Below are 20,998 nucleotides of genomic sequence, written 5' to 3' on the forward strand. Positions count from 1 at the left end.
TTCTTTGCTGTTCTTTTATCAGAATATCCTCGGAAAGGGCTGATCTTAAACATAGGATCTGGGTGCTATGAAATCTTGAAGGTCATCTCAGTATCATCTGTTCTAAACATAGCCCAACAATAGCCGGCTTCCTTCCTTAGCTACTTCTTTCAAGTAAAGGGATTTGGGTTTGTCCTGGCTTACAAAGAGCTCAGAGGGCTTGAAGGGTGGGGACCAGATGGCTGTAGTATAGTTTCTCACACACTGGTACAGTTACTACACTTGGTCCTTTTAAACAAGATGGAAACATGCATACGTGATCTGATTTGATGATGAGCAACCCTTACAGAAACCTTTGAACTGGATGGTTTCTGTTAGGGCTGCAAATGCATTTGCACATTCTCTGACAGCCCAAATGGCTCATGGGAGGGATCCACTCTGTGAATGTTTCTACCAGGATGCTGTCATAGTCTTTGTCAACTTGACAGAAACCTACACATACCTATGAAGAGGGAATCTCAACTAAGGAACTATGTTCATCAGATGGGCTTGTCTGCAGGGTGTGGGGGCATTTTCTTCATTGTTGATTAGTGTGGGGAATTCCAGCCCACTGTGGGTGGTACCATCCCTAGGCAGGTGGGCCTAGGTTGTATAAGGAAGACAAGGGAAGGAAGCCAGAAAGCAGCGCTCCTCTGTGAACTCTGCTTCAGTTTCTGCCTCCACGTTCCTACATTGTCTTCCCTTGATGATGGACTGTCATCTGTAAGCCAAATAAACCCTCTCCTCCTGAAGTCAGTTTTCGCCACTATTTATCACAGCAACAGGAAAGCAAGCTAGAACAGAGCACATACCAGAATAAGGCTTTATAGAGCATGTGAGATGGAATATGCTGGAAGCTGCATACCAAATCCTTAGATTTACAGAAAGGACCCAGGAGATGGGGGAACACCCAGCCCTCTTAAGTGTGGATTCTGAAACTTGAACTCAGGTCTTCTTGATTACTAGGCAAGCACTTTACCAATGGAGCTATTTCCTCAGCCCATTTTGAATCTTTATTGCGGCTACTTACAGCTTTTGTCTGAGACGTCAGGTGGACAACGTCCTAGGATGGCTCATAAGTCGTGCTCCCTTCTAATTTTACCATAGACCATGACTTCAGGATACAAACTGTGTAGAGGGCAGTCCTGACATGTCCCTTGTCAGAAGCAAGGAAGTGCAAGGCCAGACCGAAGCAACAACTTACTTAGGGCACTTTTATCTTGTAGCGCAAACAGGGCCACCATGTACCAGTCAGAAATCGGAAAAAGCACAGGTATCTCATAACTTCAAGTGGCTTTTAGAAATATTGGTGGGTCTTAGAAAACTCCCCTGCTCTGATCCCCTTCCTTTTAAAACTCCCCTGCTCTGATCCCCTTCCTTTTGAAACTCCCCTGCTCTGATCCCCTTCCTTTTAGACTGTGGTGTCCTGGGTGATTGTGTGTGCTGCATAATTCTTGGAGTAGGCTTGTGTTTTTTATGGTAATACAATGACTAGGACATTTCCTGCTTTAGCCTGCCATTTGGAAAAGGCTCTCCTTTCCTCTTTTGCCCGGACAGGAACAAAAGACAGACTCCTTGTCGATTACACCTCAGCCCCGAGCTTGACCCTGTAACAGTCAGGTGCAAGTTCAGAGTGAATTCTTTTCAAGGTAGAAAATGAAGTGAAACCGAGTCTCCTTGAGTGAATAGCTGGCCGGGCCTCAGTGCCCGGAGGCAAGGGATTGTCTGAGAAAAGCAGAAGATATGAGCCCTTAGAACAAGTCTTCACCGAAAGGGCTGGTTTCGGTTTTTTGTTGGCCTGGGGACTGAGCCTCAGTCTTCCTTTCATTTTATGAATGTGTTTGTGTGATATGTTCCTGTGTTGTGTGTGTGTGTGTGTGTGTGCCACATCTAGGGGCAGGTAGTCATGCACATGTGTGCCTGTGGAGCCTGATGTCAATGTTGGGTATCTTGTACTTCATTGGTTGAGTGAGCGTGTCTTACTGAACTACTGAACCTGGAGTTCATGCATCCCAGCTAGTCTAGCTATCCAGCTTGCCACAGGGACCCCTCTTGAGTGCTGGGATTACAGACAGCCACCACCTTTACCAGGCTTCTTTGTGGGCTCGGAGTGATCTGAACTCTAGTCCTTAGGTTTATCTGGTGCACCATCTCCTCAGTCCCCTGTCCCACAGGGCTGAACTGCATAGTGAGAGTCTCAAAAGAAAAAAACTAATAAAAACCAAACCAAACCAAACAAAACACCAAACCCCCAAAACAGTCCTTGGAGATCAGGGAACCTGGAGGAGGAGGAGGACGAAGAAACACTGTAGGACTCAGAGGGGATGGAGGACAGCAGGAGAACATGGGCCATTGAATCAATGAAGCAGGGCTCACATGGGGGCTCACAGACTGAAACAGCAGGCACCGGGCCTGTGTGGGTCTGCACCAGGTCCTCTGCATGTGTGCTCTGACTGCTAGCATGGTGATCTTACGAGACCCCTAACAGGGGGAGCAGGTGTGTCTCTCACTCTTGTCCACTCTTGAGACTCTTTTCCTCCTATTGGGTTGCCTTGGCCAGCATTGATATGAGGGCTTTTGCCTTGTCTTATTGTATCTTATTTTGTCCTGTCTGGCTGTTGTCTCTTGGAGACCTGCTCTTTTCTTAAGAGGAAACGGGGGGGGGGGGTGTATATCTGGGAAAGAGGGGGGTGGGAAGGAGCTAGGAGGAGTGGAGAGAGGAGAAACAGTGGCTGGGATAAAAAGATTGAAGTGAAGAGTCATAGAAACCCTCTGGTTCAGTTGGCTTAGACTGCAGTGCAAAGGCATGGGTCGGAGGGTGGCTCAGCAGCTAAGAGCACTTGCTGCTTTTGCAGAGGACCGCACAGAGGTTCCCGGCACCCGCGCTGTATGGTTTACAACCCATGCCTACGCAGGCTGTGGAGGACCACACGACCTTGAGTCATTCTGGGAGCAGAGGGCACATCTGCACAACAGCTGGAGAAACTCAAGCCAGTGTGGCCGTATGCAATGCCCAAGCACTTGGTTTTCTGATGCCCTTTTTATAGTTATACCTCTGTGGAAATATTGCTGCTTGGTGGTCATCCTGGAGTGTGACAGAGAACTGTGACTAGACCCAAATTCCTAGCCGCTAGACAAACTCTCTAATGGTAAGCACAGTCACAGGCCAGTGTACTCAATGACATCTCCTTTAGTAAGGGCTTAAGATTTGACTTCCTTTAAGATGGACGGTCCCCACAAAGTCCTGTTGTTGAGTCTCTTGGCTGTCTAGGGTACTGAGTCCTCAACCATATGCAGCAAACTGGGCCCTCGTTCAGGGTGGATCTGAAGAGCCTGGTGTGCGTCTATACCCAGGGCCACTTTGGAAACAAAGCCTGGGAGTACGGTGATGGACAAGACACGCTCCTTTCTTGAGGAACTGGAACCCAGTGCAGACAAAGGGCAAGGTGAGCACAGTGTGTTTGTAGACGAATTTCTAAACATTCTTATTAAATAAGAAACACGGAGCCAAATACAGGAGTAATAGTCGAAGAGATCAGAGAAATAGCAAAGAGCCACGACTACCTTATCTTACCACCTCGCCACCATCGCTTCCCCAGAGAGAGCTTCTTCCTGTCTAACCTGTGTTTTTATTGCCTTCCTGTTCTGCTTTCTCATTGGCTCTAAGCCCAGCCACATGACTTCCTCATCACTGCCTGTCTACATAGACCTCCAGGTCTCTATGGTTGGTACTGGGATTAAAGGCTCGTGTCACCATGCTTGGCTGTGTCCTTGACCACACAGAGACTCTGCTGCCATGTGATCGGATTAAGGGCGTGGGCAACCGCCGCCTGACTTCTGTTTATGGCTCGCTGACCTGATTTCCAGGCAAACTTTATTAACATACAAATAAAATATCACATTTCAGCACAAATGAAGTATCACTACATATGTTGATGATGGAACAGGGCTGGAGTGGGAACATGGAAGAGCACACAAGAAAGGTTTGTGGGTAGCCATGTACTTGGTATGGACTTTGGGGGATAAGAAAAGTTATACACATGAAGTGGTAGGTAAGACTGACACCAGGAAGCAATGACAGTATGAACACAGGACCCAGACTACATCATCCAGTGTGTGCATGCCAAGAATTGTAAGTGGGCGAGTGTGTAAGAACCACAGAATTCTCCAGCACTTCTTCTTCCTTCCAGTCCGAGGACCCTACTTGAGACACAAATAAAGCCACAGAGAATTGGCTGCCATCTTCTGTATCCTGTGTCTCATGGGGACCCTCTTCATACCACCATGGGCCTCTCACTCCCTTTGCTACTCTTGGCCAACATGTCCTTTCCCTGGGTCCACTCTCAGTACCAACGCAAAATCGTCCCCAGTTAGGTATAATCTATGGATGGTAGATAACATTCACTCTTCACGGGGTGCTGTAACTTATCCTGGGTAAGATGAACCTTAGTAAAGTCCTTCTGTAAGTGACCATGGTCATGGTGTTTCATCACAGCCACAGAAGAGCGACTAATCAGAAAGTGAAGTGGAGCAGCCCAGAAGTGGAGTGGAGGCAGAAGGGAAGGAGTGGCCACTTAAGAAAGCAGGAATCGGCCGGGCGGCGGTGGTGCACACCTTTAATCCCAGCACTCGGGAGGCAGAGGCAGGCAGATCTCTGTGAGTTCAAGGCCAGCCTGGACTACAGAGTGAGATCCAGGACAGGCACCAAAACTACAGAGAGAAACCCTGTCTCAAAAAAAAAAAAGGAGGAATGGAGAAGAGTAGAGAGAGGCAATGTCCAGGCACTGTGATGTCTGGGCCAACCTGTCACCCATGTTCCAGATGCAGGGCCTCTGATCCTGCCTCCAGTGAGTTCTTTTATTTCTTTGTTCATTTGTGTTTCAAATAATCTCCTTACATGGTTTTGCTGAACATCCCCCAGTGAGCAGAAGTTGTCGGTCCCTGGAAATCCCAGGAGCTCTGAGAATCAGAACTGATGATGTCTAAGCCAGGCAAATTAAATCGCACATCCAAGAGAGGAGCCCAGACACTGCGTTTTTAATAAGTACTAGGATGGAAATTCCAAGTGCTGCAAGCCTGCTTTAGTGACTTATTCTTAAATACTGATTCTGCACAGATTTTTCCAGAAAGTCCTAGACTTAGGGACTTTTAATAAATCTCCTGACTCTGATTTGATCTCAGTGTCATAAGCTTTTAATATGTCATGTCTGAGAATTTGGGATTGAGAATCACTTAGCTAAACTCTGCTTAGGAGGAGGATGACAGATTCTGTGATTTCTCAAAAGTCTGTCCAGACTATTAAGATCCAAGACCCAAACTCAACATTAGGACCAAGCACAGCAGACAGGAGGGTGTCAATAACCGAAGAATCTCTGCTATCCCAGGATCTCAAAGGCCAAACCTAGCAGAAAAAATGGTTTTATGTCAAGATGCCTTTGTTTGGTATGCAAATTCTGGAAACTAGAGATTCCATTCATGGATATAAGAGAAATGGCATCATGACCAATTTTAGAACTAGTTTTGGTACCATTTTGCAATAACAAAATGTGTATCAAGGGAGGAAAGTGAACCCTCTGAGCATGCCCTAATTAAGAGGAAAGCAAGCTTCCTCTGTTAGGAACTGGATGGCCACAGGAAACTCAAGCGAGAAGACTTCTTCAAATTAAGCCCACACCGAAAGGAGTTCTGCCCACTTGGGGATGTAGGTTTTTATCACTTTTTCATTTCCTGTGTTTTGGTGTGTTTTTGAGGTGGAGGAATTCCAGCTTGAGCTTTCCTAATCCAAGCATTGAGAGCTATAATCAGGTCTAGTGAACAGAATGGAGGGTCCTTAAATATTTGTGACAGCAGTTCCCGGATGTTGAGAAAACACAAAGACTTCGGTGTCCCACTCCCTTCCCGTCTTTGACGTTTGGACTCCTTTTAAAAGTGTTTGGTTGCAGCATGTTTCTCTGGACAGCAGCAGAATGGCTTCACAGAGAAGAGATGTGAACCTGCTTGTAAATGTACCTTCAGCCAGCACAGCATGAGCCCCTTTCTCCAGCCTCCCTCTGTGGGAAGCGTGAGAGTGGCCTAACTGGGAAACGTTTTCCTCCAGCCAGTGAAGCCTGGCTATGGTTCCTCCTGTGTTTGCCCTCTGGATTGAGAGATTGCTCCACACGCAACCCCCTGAGCATAGAACGTTGTGGAGCTTCTGTGCCACCACACAGAGGCTTGTTGACTCTTGACTAAGGCCTAGAATTCCATAAACAATGACATCTCAGGAGCTCTTCTGAGTGCTCATGGTCTATGCTCGTAATGACAGCAACTCTAACCATAAAGTGAATCCCATGTGCATCATCATTTAGTCACATGTAAACCTGCAGGGCTTAGATATTTCTGGTCCCAATTTGAGCTTAAAGAGGAAAAGTAAAAGGAGGAGGAGGAAGAGAATAAAGAGGAGGAGGAGGAGGAGGAAGAGAAAGGAGAAAGAGGAGGAAGAGGAAGAGAAAGGAGAAAGAGGAGGAGGAAGAGAAGAGGAAGAAGATGAGAAAGAGGATGGGGAGGAAGAAGAAGAGGAGGAGGCAGAGAATTTAAGGTTCAAGCTTGATTGAGTCTGCAAAGTCTATTTCCCAATAAGGCCCATTCTTTGGTTCCAGGTAGAGATTATTTGGGGCAACAGTACTCAGCCTAGCATACCACATCTGCACCCTTTCCCAGCAGAACCCTTTGGATCAGAGACCTCACACTTAGCGGTACAGAACCTTATCTGCTTTGAGTCCATCACCACAAACTTGCCACATTCAGCCCATTTCTTAAACGGATGATCAGAACCACAGAGCTGATGAGAAAAGGGAAAACGGACAGTGGGCTGCGGGGTTGTGAGAGCAAACCAGCAGAATCCTTACCACTTTGATGGGTTCTTGTCAGCTGTAGCAGTTACTTTCCTTGTTGCCATGACAACATGCCTGCCGAAAACAGCTTAAAGAAGGACAGGTTTGAGTGGCTCACAGTTGGCGGGAACACAGTCCATCGTGGTTGGGAGGAAAGTGACTAGTGCGGGACTCCCCATCTTCTCACACCTTGGTAGGCAGGAAGCAGGAAGCAGACAGGAAGTGGGGCTGGCCTATAAAACCTGAAGTCTTCCCCTCCAGTGACCCAGCAAGCTCCCTCTCCTCAAGGTTCCATGACCTTCCCAAACAGCGCCCCCACCTGGGGACCAAGTGTTCAACTCATGAGCCTTTGGGAGACATTTCTCATCTAGACCACTACAGCTGAAGTTTTCTCCAGTCTTGCCTGGCCCATGGTCAGGACAAATCTCTCTCACCCGCCAGTCCCACAGCCGCTCAGACCCAACCAAGTAAACACAGAGCCTTATATTGCTTACAAACTGTATGGCTGTGGCAGGCTTCTTGTTATCTAGTTCTTCTATCTTAAATTAACCCATTTCTATTCATCTATACTTTGCCACATGGCTCGTGGCTTACTGGCACTTTACATCCTGCTCCTCATCATGGCGGCTGGCAGCATCTCCTCCACTCTGCCTTCCTGTTCCCCCAATTCTCCTCTCTGCTAGTCCCACCTATACTTCCTGCCTGGCTACTGGCCAATCAGTGTTTTATTTATCAATAAATCATAGCAACATATATTCACAACATACAGGACATCCCACAGCAGACCACAGCAGCAACTCTTGTTCATTAGATCCTAATTTTTTTTTCCAAATACCATCGTGTTTTACTTTTGAAATTTTGTACATGTACCCTGGGATCCTAAGTTTCACATTCTTTTTTTTTTTTGTTGTTGTTCTTTTTTTTTATTTTGCAATACAGTTCAGTTCTACATATCAGCCACGGATTCCCTTGTTCTCCCCCCTCCTGTCCCCCTCACCTTCCCCCCAGCCCCCCCCCCATTCCCATCTCCTCCAGGGCAAAGCCTTCCCCACAGATTGAGATCAACGTGGTAGACTCAGTCCAGGTAGGTCCAGTCCCCTCCTCCCAGGCTGAGCCCAGCGTCCCTGCATAAGGCCCAGGTTTCAAACAGCCGACTCATGCAATGAGCACAGGACCCGGTCCCACTGCCTGGATGCCTCCCAAACAGATCAAGCCAATCAACTGTCTCACCTGATCCAGTGGGGACCCCTCAGCCATTGGTTCATAGTTCATGTGTTTCCATTCATTTGGCTGTTTGTCCCTGTGCTTTATCCAACCTTGGTCTCAACAATTCTTGCTCATATAAACCCTCCTCATTCTCGCTAATTGGACTCCCAGAGATCCACCCAGGGCCTAGTCATGGATCTCTGCATCCAGATCCCTCAGTAGTTGGATGAGGTTTCTAGCACGCCAATTAGGGTGTTTGGCCATCCCATCACCAGAGTAGGTCAGTTCGGGCTGTCTCTCGACCATTGCCAGCAGTCTGTTGTGTGGGTATCATTAGATCCTAATTTAAGACATTACTAACACATGTAGAAACCACAAGGACCTACAAATCACAGCATTCCCTTCATTCGGGCATGGTTAACACAGAAGGACTAGAGGGAGGCCCATGCCTAACTCAAGGTCATCATTTCACTGCACAGGTCCTGGGACTCTGGGAGACCATAATGTGGCTGGGCCTAAGGACTCTCAGAAAAGTGTTAAGAACACCAAATCTTGAGGCAGACCACTGGGCTCAATCCTGGCCTTACCATGATGGGAACATTGGCCAGGTGGACGGCTTCTCTGTGTTTCAGTTTCCAATCTGTAAGGGTTGGTAAGATGCCATTTTGCAGACTTCTCACAGGGAGCAAATAAATTGGTTGGTAATAGATGTAAATCTTTTGGACCCTGGTGCCTGATAAAACAGACCTTCATTATTGTTATTAACATGACAATTATTGTATGAGATTCTTGCCAGCCAAGAATTCCTTTCTAAGAATTTGGTGTGTGTCTGTGTGGGTGGGGATGGGGGTGGTGGTAAGATAGCTCAGCTGCTCAAACTGCCCTGCCACTAAGTCTGACAACCTGACGCTCAGGATCCATATGGTGGGAAGAGAGAACCTGCCTTAGTAAGTTGCCTTCTGACCTCTGCACACGCACTGTGACTTACACACATGCACACATCTAATTGAAAAATAAATAAATAAATAAAAAATAAATTTACTGGGATAGGATCTTAGCATGCAGAGGCTGGCCGTGAACCCCCTAGGAAGCCCAGGCTAACCCTGACCTCTCTATCCTGCTGGAATTACAGCGAGCACCACAGAACCCAGGTGAACTCCGGTGTTTTCTTGTCTCGCCTTCAGTTCCTCATCCTCCCATCAGCACAAGAGGAAAGTAGATGACAGTATGTGGACATGGGTTCCAGAACAAGTTTTAAATGCACGTCCTTTGTCACCTACATGCAGCTGCCCCTGAGGTGGAGATATGGACCTGCTGAGTGCTGTGGGGGGATTTCTCAGGGACTGAACATGATAAATGCGTTTGCACCGGACTCTGCTGAAGGGGGTCACCATCTCTCTGAATGTGTTGTGGGACTTTTAGTTCTGCGTCAGGTGCCCCTTTCTGGTGGTGGTGGCCCAGGCTGTCTTGGGTCCTGGGGATGGACCCAAGGGAGAAAGTGAGACCTGGATAGTGATGGGGGCTCTTGGTGTGGTTAAGAAGGTAAAAGACATATAGTAACGACTCCGAACCAAAGCTGTCAAAGACTTCAGTTTTCTGTGATAAATGGGGGCCTCTGCTGGGTTCTCAATCTTTGCAAGGTAGACATCAGCCAGGAATAGTTGATCATGCTCTAATCATGAGAGGATGCACCCATGCTTGGCATCTGGGCACCACAGCTATGCAGACCTCAGGGGGAAATGAAAGGAAGGCTGAACTTTGGAAATACACCTTTTCCTCTCTTAAAAGAAAAACCTTGCTGTGGGGATGCGGTTCACTGTTAACGTGCTGGCTTTGCAAGCCTGAGACCTGAAGTTTAGAGCCATAGAACTTACAAAAATGCCGGGTGGGTGGGCGGGCATGGCCACTTACCAGCTCTGGAAGCTCTGGAAGGCAAAGACAGGATCGCTGGAAAAAGCTGGCTAGCAAGACTAGCCATATTGGTGAGCTCTGGGTTTGATTGAGAGAACCTGTCTCAGTGAAAAAGTTGGAAGAGTGATCAAAGATGATTCCTGACAGACATCAACCTCGGGTCTCCACATGCATGTACATGTATGTATCCCCACACACACAAAGTGTGCAATACATGTATACACACACCACACACACCACATGAAAATGGAAAAAAGACCCCTAAAAATCGTAATAGCCCTTGTTCCTGGATGTTATTTGCATGGTTTCTAGCTTTGGGAGAAATCCTAAGGGTCTTTGTTGCCTGAGGAGTTCCATGCCCGGCTACTAGTTGAGAGAGTGCCACAGAAGCCAACATCAGAGACTGGGGTCTGTAGGAAAATTCTTCCTCAGAGTGCCATGTTGAGGAAGGGGCAAGAACCACTGGAAATCAGTCACACAGAGACCAGTTTGCCAGCCTCTCTTGTCTGTTCTCAAGTTTGTTGGAAATAAATGCTCTATACAGCTCAGATCTCTGAAGTCCCCTCAGGGTAGAGGTAAACTTGCCTGTTGGACGCTCTGTTGAGGAGGACCATGAGAGGGGTGGATGGGAGAAATACCAGCACTCAGTGCTGTCGCTATTGTTGTGGGACAGGCCTGTCAACCCCCTGATCCACCCTGCTGAAGGTGCTCTCAGAGGGAACGCATTTGAAAACCCTCCCTGGGGCTAGACCTATGACTCAGTGGTTAAAAGTCCTTGTTGCTGCTTTTTCAGAGGACTCAGATCCCGATGCCCATCTCCAACAGCTCACAGCCGCCTGGAACTCCAGCTCTCTTCCAGCCTCCACAGACACTCACATACACCGTGGGTGCATGCACTCACATGGGCATATCCACCCAGACATGCACATGTACACATAAATAAAATTCCTGAAAATTAAAAAATTAAAATCAGCTTCATCTGGTGCTAGAGACATGGCTCAGTGATTAAGATCAGTTGCTGCTCTTCCAGAAGACCAAATTTAGTTTCCAGCACCCACACAGGACAGCTCACAGCTCTCTGTAACTTACGCTCCAAGAATCTAATGTCCTCTTCTGGCCTCTACAGGCACTCACACACACACACACACACACACACACACACACACACACACACACACACACACTTTGTTTGTTTTTTGTTTTGTTTTTTTGAGACAGGGTTTCTCTGTGTAGCCCTGGCTATCTTAGAACTCACTCTGTAGACCAGGCTGGCCTCGAACTCACAGAGATCTGCTTGCTTCTGCCTCTGGAGTGCTGAGATTAAAGGCATGCACCACCACTTTCCAGCTCACACACATTTTTTTTTTAAACTCTTCAGGGAAGTTTTCCCCATTGCCCCTAACATACCACTAAGCACCAATATGTGTTGTTGAATAAAATGGACGTATACTAGCCAGAGCTAAATGCCATAGAGATTAAAGTGCCAATTTTGGTGATTATCCTGGCTGTAGGAGGTGGAATCACAGCCCAAGGTTCTGTCCTTGTGACATCCTTAAGGAGCAAGAACCCCAGAGCCCACACTCCTTGTTACTTGAGTTTTATCTACAGAGCTCGTAGTCTCAAAAGGCAATATATCAACACCCTATGAGTCTTGCTTCTAGCTCGTCTCTAGCTAGCAGATGGAAAGGGAGAAAGGGGTGGAGCAAAGGCTGTCAGTCATTCTGAAATTCAGTCACGTGACTCTGGTCAGGTGGTCAGCCACACTCCTGAGACTCAATGTCTGTGCCTCTCTCCTCAGCCTTTGCATTCTTCCTTCATTTTGTGGATATTTAGGTTCAGGCATTTCTTGAAACACTGAGTCAGGTTGGTGGTTTCTGCTGGTATCAATCTTGTATTCCTTCATGGGCTTTTGGCCTGGGTAAAGGGGGTAAGTCAGAACAAACAAATCATTAACATGGTGTGTGCTAAGCTATCATGACATGTACACATGCAGAGTCCCTTCTACAAGATAGAAGTATAAGAAGGTGGAGTATAAATATACCTTTATGATTTAGAATGCAAAGGTGTTGCTATCAATCCCTTCTGTCCCTTTCACAAGGACCAAAACAACAGAAGAATGTATTTTGGATGAGCACAAATCATGCAGGTGTAACTGGAGCATCCTCAGTAAGGGCGGCTTTCTGGTCCATGGAGAGAGACATCCACGCATAGACCAGCTGATTATATGGATGTGTAGAATGTTGGGTGTGTCAGACTCTGTGGTGGCTGCAGGTCTTGGTTTTAACCTGATGTCAAGGTTCTGCAGTTTCAGAAGGCTCTGGTTCTAGAACATCTCCTGTTGGAAACTCCAGTTCAGCATCATTGCTCTGCACAAAAGTTAGGGAAACAGAGATGGATACAACGGGTCCCTGAAGTCAGCTGGGATGTGGCTGTAAGCCCAGAGTCTGCTCATTAGCATCCTTGTTCTTTTTTGTTTCTCTGTGTCCTGGGTCTCAGGCATCTGCCCCTTCTCTTTTCCAGGCTGGAATTGACGGGGAAAGCATTGGCAACTGCCCCTTCTCTCAGCGTCTCTTCATGATCCTCTGGCTGAAAGGAGTCGTGTTCAATGTCACCACTGTGGACCTAAAAAGGTAAAGGACCGAATGTTCATGAGGGAACACCCAGGACAGGGAAGATTCAGGTGGGATGGGAGGAAGCCAGTGCCATCCTGTGGCTCCAGGCAGCCTCTGATGGATTCCATCTCATTGCCCACAACTGTTCCCAGAGACCAGGGCACAAAGGAGGTTGAAAAAGCCAGGACCTCTCTCAGGGCTGTGTTTCACTACCATGACTGTCGAGAATTGATTAGCAAGAAGAAAAAAAAAAAAGAAATCATATGGCCACTCAATGAGAGTCGGTCTCAAAGATGGGCACAGGCATCATCTAAAAGCACAATATTTATTACAATAGCACAGACATTGCATTTGTGGGATGTGGCTAGAGTTTTCCTGCCTGGCCCACAGTCAGGACAAATCTCTGTCACCTGCCAGTCCCACAGCCGCTCAGACCCAATCAAGTAAACACAGAGACTTATATTGCTTATAAACTGTATGGCCATGGCAGGCTTCTTGCTAACTGTTCTTATATCTTAAATTAATCCATTTCTATAAATCTATACCTTGCCACGTGGCTCGTGGCTTACCGGTACTTTACATGCGGCTTGTCATGGTTGTGGCTTGCAGTGTTTCCTCCCACCTTCCTGTTCCCTCAATTCTCCTCTCTGTTAGTCCCGCCTATACTTCCTGCCTGGCCACTGGCCAATCAGTGTTTTATTTATTGACCAATCAGAGCAATTTGACATCCAGACCATCCCACAGCAGTGGGACCCTGGTGGGACTTTAGGAGTGACAACTGAGTGCTCAGGGCATTGGAGTCCAGACCGTTTCTGATCCTTTACCTTCACTCTCAGAATCCATAGTGTGAGGGTTCTAGACCAGTGAACTGCATGTAGAGGTCCTAAAAGGAAAGAAATGGCTTGATTGTGTCTGTTCATTTGCGCTTCAGAGTATCGTTTTATTCATATTTATTTATTGTGCTGATGCCCAAACTTGGAGTCTCATGCATACTATTCAAGTACTATACCACTGAGCTATAGTCCTGGTCCTCTGACTAGAAGTCTCGAATCCTAACAGGCTTCTTACTCCACTGGGGCTACCAGTGCCCAGAAAGCCTTTATGGCATCCCTCTGCCCACAGTGGAAAAGCATCCAAAACAGTCTATGCTTTATACAGTTCTCTCAAAGCTTCTCACTGTGTCCCATCTGCCTGTAGGCTGGCCTACCTCCGGCTGCTCTTGCTCCCAGCTAGGAGGTTTCTTCTGTGTAGACAGGCTTCTCTTCCTCATCTCTTCAGAACTGCAGAATACCCGCCTCCAGGCTCAACTTCAGCCCCAATTCCTTGGTAAGGCCTCTGTACCACATCACTCTCCGGAGTGGCCTCCCTTTAAACTCACCTAGCTCCTATTATATGGGATTAGGCATAATCATTATTTAACATTTCACACAGTTATAGCATCCACAGTCCCAGTGCTTTATAACCACGGAGGGCTTTCCTGTGTAAAATCCTGCACTAGGTAATTCATAAGGTAAAGTCCATGACTCCATATTATACAGAAAAGCTGAGACCAACCCACCAAGGCGACCTGCCCCACGTGCCCAGCCAGAAATAGGATGGGCTGATACTAAGATGCTAGTTTTAGTGCAATAAGGGAACATGTGTCTGCCATGCAGCTCGTGTCTGTAACAACTGAAAAGAGCCAACTCCAGAGCCTGGGAAGTGTGCTTCCACAGAGACCAGAGTCCTTAGATTCTCACCTGTGGAGCTCTCCGGAGTTCCCAGCTGGAGCTCAAGCTGGGGAAGGGAGTCCCTCCAGCATCTTAGGGATGCCTCTGTCTCTCTCTCACATTACCAGACCTGGTCCTGCCAACACCTCTCTGAGGCAGGCCCAATGAGTAGCACCCTCATAGCTTACAGTACCATCTACATGCACGTATATTTTAATTTCTAGGAAAAGTGATCTCTTACTCTGGTATCACCATTGATTGGCTGAGTGATCTTGAACTTTTCTGAGCCTCAGTTTCTTCATCTGTCCAATGAGGATTAAAAAGCAATGCCTTCATAATCCATTGGAGTGCTGTTGAGGGGTTAAAAAGGTCATGCCTTTATGTTTGGGGTTCTACTTGGCCTACTGCATGAACCTGAAACCCAGCAGTGATGTTACATCTTAGCAATGTTCCTGTCCTCATGTCACCGTCAATCCAAGGAGCTAAAAAAAAAAAGAGGCACATGAAATCATTTACAAATCAGATCTAGAAATATGTAATTCTGGAATTTCAATTCCAAGTGCTAATAAGAGGTCTACACATAGAGAAGGAGTGGGACTGGCCAGCAATCTTTGGACAACGCCCAGCTAAGCTTCAGAAGGCAGAGGGGCATGTCCCCAAGGTGTCAGAATCCAGCAGTCAACGTGTACCCCGTATCCCAGAAACAAAACCACACCACCACCCTATCAACAGATCACTGTATCTTTAAGCCACAGTAACTGCTCAAGAATAAAGCCAGTAAGGACTTCCTTCCTCAGTGTCAGTTGCTAAACAGGAGGAACCGGCAAAGAATGTCCTCTCTTTACGGGAGGGGAGGGACACACACAGAGTCAACAAAGGCTCTAAGTCAATTAGATTTTAAAAATACTTGGAGTCTCAATTGTCTGAGTTCCAAGTGGTCACAGAGTGAGTCTGGAGAGCGGCCTGTTGGGAGTGACATGGGAGCAGCATGTCATTGAAATTCTTTTTGTCCCCTCCCTAAGTGATTAGGTCAGGAATTTGTCTCATTACAGATGCCTCCCTGCCCCTCTTGCTGACTTCTTACAATGCCTCCATCTCATATTTTCTGCTCCAGTGTCCACAGGAATGTTGCGAACTCAGAGAACACACAGGGCAGTGGATACTTCACATGCCCAGAGACTGCTGCCATCAGCCCCTCTCTCCTTCCCCAATGCCGCCCTCTGGTTCTCCACGCTCTGCTCCCCTCCCTCATCCATCCTTGCTCTCACCTTTGACAGCCTGGCAGGAGGCATTGCAGAAGCACACCACATCACTGGCAGGAACAGAGTCAGGTCTCCCTTGTCGCTGTCACCAGAGGTACTCCTCAGTGGCCGTCAGTACGCTGTCCAGCACGAACTGGGTCCACACCAGGCACTACTGAGGGCAGAGTCCAGAAAGTTCAGTTGGTTACTTGTTCATTCGCCGGATGCGTGCTCCACATTTCCCGGACTCTTCTCCAACATCTATGCCTGCCTCTCTGGATCGTGGGGCAGCTTCAGCACCTCCCTGTCCCCACTGTGTGCCTCGGGGGTAGTGGGGGTTCACTGACACCTGATTACGAATGTGAGCAGCATACCCAGAGGCCTTCTTTCTTCATTGTTTTGGTGTGAGGAGGTGGGAAATGAGCCCAGGGCCTCGCACATACTAGGCGAATGCTCTGCCGGAACCCCAGCTCTCTCTCCCTGAGCTTTCTGCTTTGATATGGTGTCTTGCTAAGTTGCACAGACTAAACCTTGAATTCACTCTGGAGCCCAGGCTGGCCTTGAACTTGAGATCTTCCTACCTCAGCTCACCGTCTAGTTGGGGGGATGGTCCTGTGTTCTCTCTTCTGAGGGACCATGTCAGCTAAGTGTCTTCCTGGTCCCAGGGAAACTGGTGACAAAAGGGATCAGCTTCCCCACACACATGCTGCATTTACTCGAGTCCTGTTAGAAGAATGAAGCTGTAATTCCTTGGAAATTGATCATTTATAATCTGAAGTAACCCCTAAATGCTCTCAAAAGTTTGCTTTAAAAGATTCCAATTCTGACTTGGGAGATTTTAAAGTGACATATATTGAACAGAGTTTTAAAAATACTTCACAACACAACTAATTTTTAGTAAGATTAAAATCATAATAGTCATATTTTAAGAACAGTTTGTGCTCAAATTAAGATTAAAAACAGCAAAGGTGAACTCTGGTGGATTATTAACAGGTTACCAGTAGGACAGCCTCCTCCTCCTCTCCCACATGCAGTGGAAAGCTCAAAACTTTCATAATTGGGTTGGAGTTTTTATCAATATCAGGCCAACTTTTGATCTCTATTTCACAGCTAAAATCATTCATTTTTTTTATTTAAAATTTTATTTTACATGTATGAGTGTTTTACTTCCATGTGTGTGTTTACTTTGTGTGTGCAGTACGTGAAGAGGCCAGAAGAGAGCATCAGTTCCTCTGGATGGCCGGGTGTGTCCTTAACCACCGAGCCGTCTCTTCAGCCCCAGGGTGTTGATTTGTCAAGCCTGGAATTGTGTGTTTCGTTAGACTGATTGGTGAAGCAGCGTTTAGAAGCACAACCCTGAACAGTTAAAGCTGGGAGCTAATTTACAGTCACCATGATTCTCTCCAGATTTTTCCGGTTGTGTTCAGCTTCATCTTGTGAGGTCCCTCTGCCGTTTCCTTACCCCAGATGAGTTTTCTGTGTTGCATCATAGGCCTGCAGAGCTCGATGCAGCTTCTACTGTCTTAACCCTGTACCACAAACCTGGTTATGCTATGGGCATGCTGATTAGCGCCAGACTGGAGTTAAATACATCTCAGAACGGGAGGGCCCCTGGCTCCCGCCATCCCCTGAATCTCACTCTCTCCACAGAAAGCCAGCAGACCTGCACAACCTCGCTCCTGGCGCGCATCCGCCCTTCCTGACCTTCAACGGGGATGTGAAGACTGATGTCAACAAGATAGAAGAGTTCCTGGAGGAGACCTTAACCCCTGAGAAGTAATGAGCTGATTCTTTGCAGAGCTATGGGAAGGGAGAGGGGTAGCTGTGGGAAGGCAGATTCCCAAAGGGGCTACTTCACTTTGGAGCAGGGCCCTCTCCTTTTCAGCAGGGTGGAATGCCAATCTCAAAGTGGGTCCACTAAGGCCAGATGCCAGGAGGTATTGCCAGTCAGTTCCTACAAAGAGTGACTTTAGGGGCCCTGGGGAGATCATTAGCTCTCCTTAACCCTTTAGGCCTGTTTTCCTGACTCTAGCTCACCATACCTGGAAAAACTCGAGATGGGGCAGATTCCCTCATCTTCAGAGGTGAGATGAAAGGTGACATAATGACAGCAGACCAGGAAAGGGACAGCTGGCTCCTGAAACCACACCAGGAGTCACAAGTCTGACAAAGTCACAGATAAACAGACAAATACTGACTGGGACAGGCAGGTGCCAGAGCTGAAAGACCTCCTAGGGACAGACTAGCTGCTACTGATTGAAGAGGAGAGAAGAGACACAGTCTTAAAAGATGCCGGAGCCTAGGCTCATTCCTTGTCGAATACTGTAATCAGAGATTCAAGCAATCATACCTCATTGTTTGAAAACTGGCCCTGCTTAAAGAACGCGTGGACTCAGGGTAGCCAAGGAAAGATCTTCAGCAAACACCTTGGACATTCAGCTCTAAGACTTGCCCTGGGGGCTGGGAAAGGAAGTGGTGTGAAGGGCCGAGGACACTGCTCAGTTGGCGGGTGCTTATCTGGCACGCGAGAAGCGCTGAGTTCAATCCCTAGCCACACACAAACCAAGTGTGTTGGCGCACGCCTGTATTCTCAGCCCTTGGGAGGTAGAGTCAGGAGGATTTGAAGTCACTCTTTGGAGCCCAGGAAGTTCAAGACTAGCTGGGGTACATGGGATCTTGTCTAAAATGAAAACCTCCATAACAAAATAGGCTATAGGTTCAGAGTCAGGTAGGGGGAGCTAACTGGTAGTAGTTCAGGCAAGACAGAAGGAAGGGCTAGGCCGAGGGAGGGGACCGAGGAGACTGGTAAGGGAAGTGGAGTGGGACCACCCACCACCCTCTTGTGTTTACTGAAGTTGTGTTTACCTGTCAGCAGATGTAGTTCCCCATGTGTCAGGCACCACACTCTCCAAATCATGTCATCCTCTCATCAGCCCTGGGACCTGGGAGGAGGGGCGATCCTTACCCTCACCTTTTTATAGTAGCACAGTGGGATAGCCCACGGCAACCAATGATACCTTACAGTTAGAAAATTACTCATCTCTGTTATGCTCTGATGAAGCCCTGAGCAAGGACACGGTCTCCCTTAGGGACATCCTATGTTACCGCGTTAGGACAGTCCGTTGTTTTCACACTGAAGGGGAAGCTGCCCGCAGCCCGTTGGAAGCGGCTGGGTGTAGACTTTCAATAAGGGCATTAGTTCAATTAGTGCAGCCACACACAACACCCAGCAGGCCGCAGCCAGAAGCCACAGATGTCTGTGAACAGAACGCCAGCCAGCTACTAGGATGGAAGTGTCCTGAAGGGGCCGACTCCTCTTTCTTGCTCCCCTGAGACTCAACCTCATTTGCTGTTTGCACTGCTCGCAAATCCCACATGCATAACTGTTTTCAGTAACTCAAGCGAAGTCCAGACATCGCCCGGGGAGGTTAATACTGTCTCCTTGGAACAAATCCTTCCATGCAGGAATGTCTTCCACCCAGTCTGGCAAGGAGGACATGTCCACATGGTTTTCTGTCATGCTGATAGGTGGGATAGGCTGCTCGCTCTGCCAGGGGACATTTGTGTCACCTTGACCCATCCCATCTCTGCTCTTGGCTTCAGGCCTCCTCCGTGAAAGAACGTGTCCTCTCCCAGACAGGTGCCATCCCGTTTCTTCACAATCAGACTAGCCAAGACCCCTGGCTCTCATCACCTCAGCCAATGTCCACAAGGGGCACAAAGACTCTGGGATTATGTACATTTTTTTGAATTCTTCCTGAAGAAGGTCATTATCAGATTCATTGTCTTTTTTTTTTTTTTAAATCAGGTTGTAAAGTTTCAACAGTTCTAGCAGGACCTAGCAGTGTCGGGCAGGGCCATTCTAGCTTCTCCCTGCTGCTCACCCATGCTATGGGTGCTGAGCATGCTGCCTCCCACCCAGGTCTTTTCTGGACTTCAGTTAAGTGTAGGAGGTGTGATGAAGGGCATTCCTGCCGTGCTAGTGACATGCCTATCTAGGCAGTAGGTCCTCGAGGTCGTTAAGTGAACTCCTTCAGAGGCCTCTTAAAGTAAGGACCTTAGTGACAAGATCATCCAGGGTCCTTCTATGCCTCTGTGCCATCAGGTTGGGGCAGGGCCTGCACTTACCGGCCAGTAAATATCACCAAGCCAGTGCCTAGTTCTCAGCTCAGAGTCCTGCCAGTCTGCCCTCAAGCCAGCAAGCAGCAAGGCCAACCTCCCCACTAACCTGGGCAGGCAGGTGGTGTGGCTTGCATCCAGAGGCCCATGCACTGTGCTGCCTGGCCTCCTGCTTCTCCAGGGGGCAGCAAAACTCCCTGTTTCCTGATGCTGCGAAGCCATGTGTTTTTCATCATGCTGCTGTTTGTGAAAACTGCCAGAGAGCCCAGACTTTTCTCCCTTAGTTTTGTTTTTTAAAGGAGAGGAAATCACATACAAATACTCCAATGCTTTAAAAAAAATTCCATTTGGTTCCACGGAGCATTTGGTGTCACGATGAAGAATCCTAGTTTCTAAATGAGACTAACATCCCTCTCTTCTGTGGACCTATTCAGTTAATGCTGAGGGAAAAAGTACAGGAGCTCATGGAGAGTTATTATTGAGACATACCTGGCCCTTGCCTGTGGTCTCCATCCCATAGCCAGAGTGTCTAGGATGCAGAACTGAGAAGCATTGCTGCCTAGCAACCAGGTGCACATCCTGTGTGGCTTTAGGCAAGGCTCTCTCCCTCCTGGAAATGAAGGGGTGACACTCTATGTCCTTCAAGATCCCTTCCAGCCCTAAACCTGTGACTCTATGACTTTCACAGAGGACTTTCCTAGAACTGACTGTTTTAAAATAATCATAGTGAGTAGAAATTGGGATAAGAATTCAGGGGGTGAAGGGGCCAGTGAGATGGCTCAGCACTGAGTGTTTGTCTTGCAAGCACGAAGACAAGAGTTTAGAAACTCACTTAACTCTCCGGCGGGCAAAGCTGGCTGCCTGTAATTCTATCCTTGGAAAGCAGAGGCAGGGGATCCCCCAGAGCAAGCTGCCTAGCTAGATTAGCCATCTTGGGGAGCTCTGGGTTTGACTGAGAGACCCTGCGTGAACAAATGAGAATAAGATAGAAATTCAGTGTGATGGAAGATGATTCCAGACATCAATCTCAGGCTCCCTATGCATGCACACACATACCCACACATAAAAACATGAATACATACATGCACATCTCTCTCACACACATAAACAATTGAAGAAGGAAAGCATAGAATTCAGGAGGCTGAACAAAAACCAGCTGGTCACATGGTGTGCCATGCCATCAGTCAGCTGGTCACATGGTGTGCCACGCCATCAGTCGGTGACAGGCATGCACTGAGTATTAACAAAGCTCCAAATCAAGGCACTGTGATTGTGTTGTTTTGTTAAAATATATATAGAGATCCCTTGCA

The 20,998-nt window shown here is 47.6% G+C and overlaps 1 protein-coding gene across 2 annotated transcripts in view; it reads left to right on the forward strand.

Annotated features, from left to right (window-relative positions):
- Clic5 (chloride intracellular channel 5) overlaps positions 1–20,998 on the forward strand; it is a 151,536-nt gene that overhangs the window by 94,983 nt on the left and 35,555 nt on the right. For both annotated transcript variants that reach the window (XM_052745402.1, XM_052745403.1), the window contains exons 2-3: positions 12,528–12,637; positions 17,220–17,345. In XM_052745402.1, the coding sequence (XP_052601362.1) occupies positions 12,528–12,637; positions 17,220–17,345 (236 nt within the window). The remainder of the gene's footprint in view (positions 1–12,527; positions 12,638–17,219; positions 17,346–20,998) is intronic.

The sequence above is a fragment of the Peromyscus californicus genome, unplaced genomic scaffold (assembly GCF_007827085.1).
Source record: "Peromyscus californicus insignis strain IS unplaced genomic scaffold, ASM782708v3 Scaffold_19__1_contigs__length_69161282, whole genome shotgun sequence".
NCBI classification, from domain to species: Eukaryota; Metazoa; Chordata; class Mammalia; order Rodentia; family Cricetidae; genus Peromyscus; species Peromyscus californicus.